The following is a 12,444-nucleotide window of genomic DNA, read 5'->3' as shown; positions in this document are numbered from 1 at the left end:
ACTACATTGGAATCTAGAGCTATTCACTCTACTGTGTTTTGCAATGAAGCTGTAATGAAAATGTATCTGAAGCCTGTTTAGATTTAGATTGCCATAAAATTAACACACACTACCACTGCCATAAATTAAAGTACCTTATAAACATAGCCACATTTACAAAGCTAAGCAGACTAGAGCTACAGTTTGAGCAAAATTAAATCCAAGCTGCAAGGCTCAGTTTTATGTGTGTTTTAGAAATGGTACTATCTTTAATATACTGTCCTCTTTTGGTTCTCTATAAAATGTCCTTTGATCATATGTCTCCATTACATAGGCTTAGATGTAATTATTTTTAGTGATAATCACCTAAACTCACTTATAAAAACCCTTTTGAAATATTAGGCTAAATATTAGAATATAGTCTAAATAATAGAATATATATTAGAATCAGATTCTTGAATATCATTACCACACCCAAAGGAAACAAAACTATTTTACTTTTCTCTTGTTGATCCTGACACCAAATAGGAATATGACAATTTTCCAGAGCTTGCAGCAGCTGTCATACTACTTGTATTGGCTGCATTGCCTCCCTCTTTAGTTGGACAAAAACCTTATTGCTTGTTTGTCTTCTCATTAATTAGAAGTTTTGAAAAATGCTTTTACATTACCTTTCAAATATGCTCTTATGATTAAAGGCCCAACTATTAGAATAGGTGAATTCCTAATGAACTTTAACCAAGCGTTCTGGGAAGCCTGTTTTTAAGAATTGAAGGCCTTCTTGGTTCCTTCACCTCTTTACCAAAGGGAAATGGACACATTGGTATATGCAAATGAAATTTGACTTAGACATTTGTTCTCAGTTAAAACGGACAAGATATATCATGCCCTATGCAGCTCTCCCACTTTGCTTGTACCAGAAGAAATGCTTGTACACAGGCAATTCACTTCATAATTTATAGCTGCTATAATAGAGATGACATATTGAAAGCTATCTACTATAATTATATTGAAATACATTTTTGCCGAAGGCAAAAGTGTTGTAAGGGTACCAACCCTCCACAAGCATCTGGGAACCTGCTTTCTGAGTTCACAGATGTCAAATGAATTCACCTCAAATCAGGTAGAGCATTGGAACCAAACATACACTGAATGTGCTCAAGACGAATCAGCCAGAACCGGTTTGGCTCAGTGGATAGAGCATCGGCCTGCGGACTCAGGGGTCCCGGGTTCGATTCCGGTCAAGGGCATGTACCTTGGTTGCGGGCACATCCCCAGTGGGGGGCGTGCAGGAGGCAGCTGGTCGGTGTTTCTCTCTCATCGATGTTTCTAACTTTCTATCCCTCTCCTTTCCTCTCTGTAGAAAATCAATAAAACATATTTAAAAAAAAAAAAAGACGAATCAGATACTGTTTAGATACTAGAGGACTTTCAGATTACTGAGGATTGTTGGGGAAATGGAGAATGAGTGTAGAACTAAACCATTGTAAAGGAATGGCCTTGGGCTCTTTGAGGATCTCAACATTATGTACTTACCTCTCCTGGCAAAATCTGCTTTGCTTGTAAAGAAATTTTATTTTTATCAGCTTAAAAAATGCTGATGTTATTATATTAGAGTTTGTCTAGCCTGCAAACTTCTAAATAAATTGCTATTTATTTTTAATAGTTAAGCAGGAAAGACAAAAGGTTACTACCTGATATAAACTTTATATTTCATTTTCCCAAGCAAGGCTTTGTTATTCATTGTTCCAAGGGAAGGGTTTTACTTCTTGTCGGTATTCATGCTGGGTCTTTTCCTTGACTGGAAGTAGTGTTTGAGTACTCACCTTTTTCCCTCCAAGTTTCTAGTTTATTGAGTCTATGTACCAAATGTATCTTTGACCATATGCTTGATTAATGAATGGTTTTATATTTGAATACTCTTTTTTTTTATTAAACTTGTTTGGAAGCAGTGTTTGTATTCAGGCAATGGCAAGGCAGAATTATATTATATGTTAGGTAATCAGAGTAGGGACTTGCTTACAGAATTAACACACACAAAAATATGAATTTCATTAACTTGCCATTTTCATTGTCAATAATAACTGCCATTTATTAAGTATTTAATTATGTTCCAGACTCTATGCAAATAACTTAACATACATATATAACATAATCCTTACAAAACCCTCATGAGATAGGTCCCTAAACTATGTAATTAGGTAAGAAGTGTTGAAGTACAATAGATATTTCATCTTTGCATATTGGTTTCATTCTAGTTGGCTTAGCAAAAGAATCTTTAAGTGAAGAATTTGTTGATTTAATAATAAACATTTCATAAACACAAAATCTATAATATTGGACTAGAGTTGCTTGTAAGGTTGTAAAAACATCTAGAAAATGGATGCATGCAAATTTGAGAGGCATTGACTTTTAATAGAGATTTATTCTTTCTTGAAAAGTGGATTTACAATAGGTGGTATTATGATCTGTTGTCCACAATTAGCTTCTCTAGATGGTTACAAAAGACCAATTCAGTTTTTAGATCTGATCACTGAACCATTTAAAAACTTCCTCTAAAAATTAGTGCTTGCTCTTTGTTTGGTTTTACATTTTTATATTAACTGATCTGAACCCACCGGCAAGAAATTGGATTCATAACTGAAACTAGCATCACCACAAAACAACAAAACACTGAAAACTTTGAGTGTAAACCAAATAGATATGAATATTGAGAAGACAGTTTTACTAAATAAAAATAATATTATTACAAACAGTATTGAAAAAATATTGCAAGTTCTCATTTATTATTTGGTTTGAATTTTTAATAAGAAAGGAACAAATGGCAAAAAGGAAGGCTCAGATTCAGAATTGATTGAAACGATTTTTCTCACATGAGGCCTTCAGTGCTTTATGTTCACTTAACTATGTTATTGCAATGTATGTTTTAAGATACACACAAAAAATGCATCCTAGATAGTTTTCAGCAGCTGGATTAAAAGTAAAAGGTTTCTGCTATTACTCTAAATTAGAAAATTCAAAGACTGTAATGTCTGTTTAATAACATAGTCATGGTGGATATGATAAGTGTTTGAAGTGAACATCTCACATTATAAACAGCATTGATGCTGTATGTGGTTGGGTGGCCCTTCAAAACTCTGCAGTCATTTGGTCATTCTTACTGCATTTATATTTTTAAAATGTTACCTTTTAAGGAATAGGAAATGAGGCAGTACTGTGTTGTGCTCTGAAACTGGTAGAGATGAGGCTGTAAATGAGGCTGTAATTTACTTTCAGTGGTATAAAGGGAAAAAAAATCACTTTGCCTAAAGTGTATGCATCTTTCTTAAGGGTGTACCCAGATTTTAATTATCTAAATGTAAATACTTAACGAATTTTACTTAGAGTAATGAGCTAATGTGCACACTACATAAATGAGATGTTCTAATTAATCATGTATGAACTACTGGTTTAAAGAAAAGCTATGTGAATTCTGTGAATGTTGGGCTATTGCCAAATTGCTAATCAGCATTTGCATTCATAGATGACTTCACTTAATAATTTGTGAGACATTCAGCAAATGTTTTAGAAAATTATGAGTTCTTACATGCAAAAACTTTTTACTCTTAACCTGTTTTTTGTTGTTGTTGTCCACATGAGCCTTTGACTGCTTCTTAGAAACCGTAGGCAAATAAACATTCATTCTGGAGAGATTAAAATACAGCCAGAGAAATACTAGGAGAGCTAACATTGCAGGTATCATTCAGGAGTCTTGAATTATTTATCAAAACATAAGCCATATCATAGTTGTCTGTTACCATAATGTGTGAGTTAGTTTGTAGGAATTAGCAATGTTATTTGTACAAATAAATGCTTCCATAGTCTAGTACAGCAGTTCTCAAACTTTTTGGTCTTAGGACTTAGATTCTTAAAAATTATTGGAGACCCCCTTAAGAGCATTCACTTGGTTGGTTACATCTATCTGTCAATATTTATTATACTAGAAATTAGAAATATTTATTAATTTAAAAATAAGAACAATAAGCTATTATGTTAACTTAAGATTTTTTAAAACCCAAAAAACTCAAACTTTAATGAGAAGAATGGCACTTTTTTTACATTTTTGCAAAATTCTTTCGTGTTGGACTTCATAGAAGTCACCTGGATTCTCACGTATACTTCTGCAGTCAGTCATGTGGTTAAAGAAGAACATTATATGAAGAACATCTGGCCTCACACAGATATATCACTGGAAAAGGGAGGAATATATTAATAGCCTTTTTAAAAAAAGAATAGTTTATTGATTTTTAGAGACGGGGAGAGAGAGAGAAACATTGATATGAAAGTGTAACATCCATCGACTGCCTCCTGCATGCCTCCTACCAGGGATCAAGTCTACAATCTTTTGGTGCATCCTCCCATGCACCAAAAGGTTGCCATTTCGATTCCGTCAATGGCACATTGGGAATCAGTACCAAACTATCAGAAAGTGTAATGGGAAACTGTCAGGCTCACAGTGGTGGGTGCAGATCTTTTAAAATTATAATAATTAACTTCAAAACTCAAATTTCACCACTGGCACAACTACTATCACCTGTTTTCTTTGACATGACAGGCTCACTGGCTTCATTTTTGAGAAAACATCTGCCAAACACCTAAGTTCGAATAATCATAATATGTCTATTTTGCTTTCAAATAATAGTGTTTCATGAAAAAAAAAGCAGCTTTACTTACAACTTAATCACACAAGTGCTTTTTCTTGGGATAACTATCCATCCATATGCAGAGAAGTACTTTTTGTGTGCTTCCCATTTGTCACATAGAATATTAAAGACTTAGTCAAGTGTTGAGATACAATAAAATGAATAATTTCTCTTGCTTCATTAAGGACACTCCTAAGTGAATCTGTTTTTTTTGTTGTTGGTGGTGTGTGTGTATGTGTGTGTGTGTGTGTATGTGTGTGTATTTATATGAATGCATGGTAATGACAAGTGAAAAAAGAAACATCAAAGATTACTGATAGTACTGTTTTCCAAAGAGTTTTTAATAGCACATTGGTCTGCAAGATGCCATAGTGCTGTCCAATAGGTGCCACTAGTCACATGTAGCTATTGAGCCTTGAAATCTGGTCAGTCTGAACTGCAATGTATTATACATGTAAAATACATACTAGATTTCAAAGTGCATGAAAAAAGAATATAGCATGCCTCATTATAGTTTTTCTATAGTTATGTGTTCAAATGTTAATATTTTAATATATTGAGTTAAATAAAATGTTAAAATTAGTTTCACCTTATTCTTTTCTTTTTAATATGGCTACTAGAGAATTTAAAAATTTTATATGTGGGTCTTAATATATTTCTTTTTTTTAATTTAAATATATTTTATTGATTTTTTACAGAGAAGACGGGAGAGGGATAGAGAGTTAGAAACATCGATCAGCTGCCTCCTGCACACCCCCTACTGGGGATGTGCCAGCAACCAAGGTACATGCCCTTGACCGGAATCGAACCTGGGACCCTTTAGTCCGCAGGCCAACGCTCTATCCACTGAGCCAGACCGGCTGGGGCGGGTCTTAATATATTTCTGTTGGACAGCACTACTCTAGAGAATAGAGGTTTTGTGATCATATTTACTTGGGAAAAGTTGGATATACCATTCCCCTTTGAAGATTTACTATGCAATTGGCATAATAGAAGTACTGAGGAGTCCTGCAAAAATAAAAAAGAGCCTTTTAAAATTTTGCTTAATATTGCATTACCCAAACATACTGTATTATTGGCCATATATGAACATTTTCTGGAACTAGCTATAGAAGTATAGAACTTGCTGATCCCAGTTTGGGGAAACACTTTTAGTTTAATTTTCTTCATTTTACTGATGATAAAACTAAGGCCTGGAGTTTCTCAAATTATATGAACATCTCTTCAGGGAAAGTGCAAGAAAAAATAGACATATTTCTTGGCAGGGCAGCCACTTGTTTTTAACTCTGCATAAGATCATTTACAATGACAGTAGAGCAGGGAAAATCTTAAATTTACTTTTATTTTGGTTTCCGTAAAGATGGAAAAAACTTCTGGTTTTAGAGTTGCAAAGTTCCTTAATATAATTTTGTCATAATATAGGATAATAATTCCTAGCCTTTTTTAGTTAGACTAAGAATCCAAAATGAAAACAAACAAAAACTCCACAATTGTCCCTTCAGGAAATACACACGTGCATACAACTTGTATATGATTTCAGGGAGTCATGGACATTCTAAACTTCTCCATGGACTGCAGGTTAAGAATTATTCTCTTATATTTCAGGGATAATATATTTAAGGCTATTAACATTGTTCTTGAGTTGTAATACAAAAACCCACCAATCAATAGATGTTTATTGGATGCCTACTGTGTATATTACACAATTCTGCACTCTGAAGATTTCCATAAGTATAGCATGATGCCAGTACTCACAAGGAATTTTACATTTCTTAAGACGTAAAACATATGAAAAATTTTAACTGGTAAGCAAGACTCTCTTTATCTTACTTTAGAAATATTTATAGGAAAGCCCTGTAAAAGCTTAGAGAAATTGAAACACCCGGTGTACTTGAAAGGTTAGTTCTCTAATGAGCAGTTAAAGAAACCATCATATGCTGGATATGAACAATGTTCAGGGTATCTGTAGGGAAGTGGACATTCTTTTAGCTTCAAAATGTATCTTGCCGTGATCAATGATTGTTCTTTCTGCTCGCCCTATCTGGGGCATCTGTGCGTAAGATGCAGAATTCTTTTAACAAAAATGCCAGAAGATGTTCTTTTTATTCAAGGACAGATGCTTTATTTACCCAGGCAGTACTGGCTTTCAGTGTACGTGAACTGAAAGAGATGGTGGCTGAGGATAGTTAACTAAAACCTGATTTGTTAAGACCCAAATCTGATCAGGATTTGCCCCTCCCCTGAAGAGTTGAGCTGCCTTGCCCATCTTCCAGGGATGGCTCATGTCCACTAATAGGGCCTACACCACAGCTAAATTACACTAGGACGTTGACATGCTTGTCATTCAAGGCCTTTATATGCTATCACAAACCTGAATCCCTTCTCTACATAGTCTCTCAGTTCCTCTGAACTTGCCACATACTATTATGTCCAGTTTTCCTTGTACCTGGAATTCCTCCTGATTTCATCTTTATCTACCTTTCAAAAATCCTATCCATTCTTTAAAGCCCCAATGTCACTTGTGCCATGCAACCTGCCGTGATCGCTGCCTCCAGATGAGAACACTCCCTCCTTTGAACTTAGGAAGCACATATTCCTAGCTCTCTGTGACACTTTGCACAGACTGCCTTGTTTGAAAATTAGTTTTGTTATATATTTTATCACACTGAAGGCAAGGTCTATATCTTGCTCATTTCTGTGTCCCTTAATAGCACTTAGAAGAGTTTGAACTTCATAGTCCTTCAGTAAACATTTGTTGAATAAATGTAAAACCTCAATGAAATTAGAAGGTGCTTAGTATTAACAATAATACTAAGATAAATTTATATTTATCTATAAGAGTTGGTAGAGAGCATCCCCCACTGGGAACACCTCATTTTGGAACTGGGACAAGGTTAGTGGGAAAGGCAGTTGAGTGCAGTGTCTCCCTTGCATGTCTGGCCATTCAGTTTCAGAATTCTTGTTGCGCTAACTACCACTGCCATTTCACCAGTGTCTTAGTTTTCATCTTACCCTACCCACTGTATCATGCCATTGGCAACTGCAAATGAGGTAGAAATTCAAATGAGTTAATGTCTGGATGTGATCATATAAAATACCAGATTTCTAAAGAGTGATTTTTCCTCCCTTACAGGCATGTAATGAATTCACTACACATGTGATGAACCTTCTCCGAGAGCAGAGTAGAACACGTCCCATTTCCCCAAAAGAGATTGAAAGGATGGTGGGCATCATCCATCGAAAATTTAGTTCCATTCAGATGCAGCTCAAACAAAGCACTTGTGAAGCAGTTATGATTTTAAGATCAAGGTTCCTTGATGCCAGGTATGTAAGGCCACAAATCTATTGCGTGGCTTTCCTCCCCTCCCCCCCTTTTTACTCCTTGTATGTTATTTCCTATAAAAATGGTTAGTTGGTTTTAGATACTTTGTTAATTTGGCTGTAAGAGCTCTTCTCTACGATGGACAGGTAATTCGCCTCATGGTGTCTGTGCTGTCAAGCCTCTTGTCTGGGAGTAGTAGTGTATTAGCTTCCAATTTGGTGACATGGGAAATAGGATTAGTGCTGCTCCTAATGACTTAGAAGATGTGGCCTTTGAAATCTGATACTAAAAAAGTATTTTTAAGGATAACTTTCAGTCTGTAACTCTGTTTTAACAAAGGCTTGTTTTCTAAGAATTTCTTGATTTTACATTGCTTGTTTACATTATAAGAAAATAGTTGGAAATACTGATGCTCCTAAGAAGGAAGTGGTATTTTAGTTAATAGAGGTGACCACAAAGCCCCAAAGTCTGTTTTTCCAAATCAAGTAAGAAAGCCTATCAGTTTCTTCTGTAAGGATGAAGATTTCCCTTTTACCTGAAGCTTTCGCCAAGTTCCACAGGAATTAGGTGATAAGTTGTATATGGTGTGTTTGACCTACCAGATAACAGAATAAAAGAATTGTCAAGTTGCTACTGCATGCTGCCTCTGCAGGGTTGCCTCTTGAGCATTGCTAAAGCTTGTGATCTATCTTCAGCTTTGGAAAGGAGTGTCTATTTCATTTGGCTTTTTCGTCCTTGGAATCTGACAGGTGATAATTATCATCCAAATTTTACAGTATTAGAGAAAATAACTAAGTTAGCTTCTCAACTGGAAAACAAGGTGTGTGGAACGGTTCTTCATGCCAGAGCTCTTCCTTAGAGCCAGATAAGGAACATCTGCCACCTAATTTAACTACCATTTGCTCCTAGTTTAGCAGGTCCCTGTATCAGCCCTTGGTCCCTTCTTCTTCTCAATAAGCATTATCTGTGAACCAGGTAGCTATCGGTAGGCTTGACAGTTTCAGTACTTATTCTAGATGTTTTCCACCCTACTCACCGAACCACCTACTCAGAGTGTGCCTCAGAGTACCCCAGGTCAGGGCTTTGTTTTCTTTTCAAGCCATGCATGACTCCTGCAAAAATGCTAATTGTTGTTCTTGGTGTATATCTTCCTCCCCTTCTCTGTCTTCCCTTACCATCTCCCCATCCAATTAATCATCGAATCCTGTTGATTTTAATCCCCAAATAGGTCTTGATTCTCTTCTTCATCCCTTAGGAAACAGTGGTTTAACCTTCCACAGTTTTGAAATAAGAAATTTTAGGTTTGATAACTTGAGATGTTTGGATCAGACCTAGATTTCTTGCTCCCTGGACTCTTCCTTGATGTTGAGACACAGATGACACGCTTAACCTCCCATGATAGCGGCATCATTGTAACTAGAAGAATCTCATAAGGGTCTACACATTTACAACTGCCTACTGACTGTCTTTTCTGAGTGTAGCATATCACAAGTGAGAAGATCATTAAGATTATTTGGAAGAAAGTTATTTGGGGAAAGTATATTTCAGTTACTAGAGAATCTGATTTAAGGTGAAGTCTGACAAATGCTAATTTTCAGGCTGGAATTCTTTAAAAACTTAGTAACAAATTGCATTTTTGCTATTTGATGTAAATTGTTAATAAATACTTGGTCTCCTGACATTCTGCCACCTCTCTCCCAGTAAATAAATATTTTCCTCCCCTAGTGTTTCTCTGTGAGCAAATCTTACCTTAGTCTAGGCAGTTGCTTAAACAGACAAATCTAGAAACCCCTGATGTATTTTTTTCCTTACCTTCCTTTTCTGTTTTCTCCACCCATTTCCCCCTCCCAACTCATCATCAAGTCCTATTGGTTTTACCTTTCAAATAGAGCTTGAATCTTTTTATTTCCATTACTCTTACCTTATGCTGTTACCATCATCTCTCAATTTGACCATTGCAGTTGTCTCCTTAAATATATCTGTATTTCCTTTCATGTCCTCCTCCCACTATTAGCAGTCAGAACAAATCTTTTTTAAAAAAAGATTGAAAATCTTTAAATAGCTTTCTCCTAGTAAAATAAAATCAAAAAATTCCTTTTTTTCTCATTAAACTTAGTTATTTTAATGGGTCATGTTGTTTCCATTAAAAAGTACTGATTTTAAAAACTAATAACTTAAAAAACTGCCACCAAAAATTCTTATGGGGCTCACTAAGCCTACATAATCTGGCCCCTGCCTATCCTTCCAGATTCATCTCACACATATTCTAATTTTTACTGTGATCCAGATTTCTTTAGCCCTTTGGACTTTTCAACCTCTTTTTGGATACAGGACCATTTCCTTTACTCATTTCTCCTCCCTCTATTCTTTGACTGACTCCTACACATTCTCCAGGTCTCAGATTAAATGTCACTCCTTCAAGGAAACCTTTCCTGACACCATAATCTGTTAGGTTCCCCTCTGATACACTCTCATTATATCTTATGCTTTCCCTTCATCGTACTTGATATGGTCACCACAATTTGTAATTATTTATTTCTGTGATACTTGTCTAATATCTTTTTTTCCCCTAACTTTCTACTTTTCACCTTAACCCTCCAATCTCCTATAAACTCTCTGGTAGGTATTATCTGTTTTGTTCCAACTGAATCTTTATTAAATATCTAGAACACATTAGATCCTTAGTAAATATTTGTTGAATAAATTAAAGAATGAAGTTAATAGTGCTTCACCATTCTAGTATTTTTCTTAGTGATTCTAAGTCTTAAAATGCGTTGGCTAGTGCTTTGGAGGATGCCAAGAGCATAATTTATAATACCATATTGATAAATTAGACCCCAAGAATGTTTAAAAATAGAAATCTATTTTTTTTGGTATGATCCTAATTAATATATCTCTCTTTGGTTAGTGCTTATTATAACTACAATTCTTTTTGTTTTTTGTCATAGACGAAAAAGGCGTAACTTCAGTAAACAAGCCACAGAAATCTTGAATGAATATTTTTACTCACACCTCAGCAACCCCTACCCCAGTGAAGAAGCCAAAGAGGAGCTGGCCAAGAAATGCAGCATCACAGTGTCACAGGTGAGCGAGGACTTCATGGGTCTGTCTTGTTTCCCCAGTAATATACAAACCCTGTTCTTTCCTCAGAGCATTCTCGCCAAATTTCATATCCAAATGTTTAATCATCAGAGAAGACATAAAGAAAACATATATATATTTCCACATTTTTATTCAAGTTTTTAAGTTTAATTTTTTTTAAAACCTAAGTGGTAAGAAGACAAGATAGTCACCCACCACCCTAGTGTAAATCTTTGATAGAAAGGACATAAACATGCCATGGGAAGAGATAGTTTAGTGGCATGTAGTCCTACTTTTCCCAATTCAGATGACTGGCTGAAGCTTCCTCCAGTGAGAAACCAATTCACTGGTTGCTGAAAGGAAATCTATATATATAAAAGGCTAAGTGTCTCTCCGTTCGACCAGTAGCTATGATGCTCACTGACCAACAGGGAGAAGACGCTCAACGCAGGAACTGCCATGACGTGCACTGGCCATTTAAAAATAAATGGCACCACAGACCTATTGCCAACAAACCAACACTTGGCTTCCCCCAAGTGGGACACAGGCCCCTCCACCACCCCAGAGCGACACCCCACCAGATCGCAGCCAACGCTGCCAAGACCCCATGGCGCGAAATGCGGGGCCCAGCCCAACCCGGAAATGGTTGACGGTGGGCGCCGGGTAATGACATCATGTAGCAATGCCCAGCTTCCTCTCCCTAGCAACTAGCCTCCTTGAAGTTTCTTCAGCCCAAGAACCCGACTTGCTTTATAGCCAGGTGCAAACATTTTACAGTTTAACCAAATGTTTGTGAAGCGTTTTCACATGCCTCATCTCATTTGATTCTCACAGAAGTCCTGGAGTAGGTAGAAAGGAGACTCGGTAGAATTCTATTTTCTTTTCATTAGTCAAAAAACAGATTTACAAAGTTTAGAAACTTGACCTGACTGAAAAGTAAGAAACGGTGGAAATGACTTCAGGTTTTCTCACTGTGCAGAATATAGTCAAACACTGCTAAAGTTAAATATTTTACCCTTTGTTCTCCCTGCAATTTGTGATCTAAAATAATAATCTGCTTCATGTTGATATTTACTGCTGTGTTGCTGATAATTACCTGAAAGAGAAGTGGGGGGTGCTTCACAGGGCTGGAAAAAGTTTAGCTAAATCAGAAAGCGGGTCTAATTAAGCAAGTTTATTTTTTATTTATGTAAAATGTAATATGCTAATTAGACTGGGAGACTTCCAGGAGACCTTCCAGATGTTCTTCTGGACAAAGCCATGGTGGCGGGGCTGAGGTAGAGGCAGTTAGGGGCCAAGAGGGGAGGGCAGTTGTGGGTGATCAGGCCAGTTGGGGGGGGCAGTTGGGGGCGAGCAGGCTGGCAGGGGGGCCAGTTGGGG

General features: G+C 36.4%; 1 protein-coding gene across 3 annotated transcripts in view; it reads left to right on the top strand.

The window, feature by feature from the left end:
- PBX3 (PBX homeobox 3) overlaps positions 1-12,444 on the top strand; it is a 187,232-nt gene that overhangs the window by 147,359 nt on the left and 27,429 nt on the right. For all 3 annotated transcript variants that reach the window (XR_002831087.1, XM_006096231.3, XM_023760142.1), the window contains exons 3-4: positions 7,795-7,985; positions 10,932-11,067. Coding sequence is in view for 2 of the 3 variants with exons in the window: in XM_006096231.3 (XP_006096293.1) it covers positions 7,795-7,985; positions 10,932-11,067 (327 nt within the window). In the remaining variant the exon portion in view is untranslated. The remainder of the gene's footprint in view (positions 1-7,794; positions 7,986-10,931; positions 11,068-12,444) is intronic.

This window comes from Myotis lucifugus, unplaced genomic scaffold (genome assembly GCF_000147115.1).
Source record: "Myotis lucifugus unplaced genomic scaffold, Myoluc2.0 scaffold_173, whole genome shotgun sequence".
Lineage (NCBI taxonomy): Eukaryota > Metazoa > Chordata > Mammalia > Chiroptera > Vespertilionidae > Myotis > Myotis lucifugus.
This window is presented reverse-complemented; position numbering and strand designations above follow the sequence as displayed.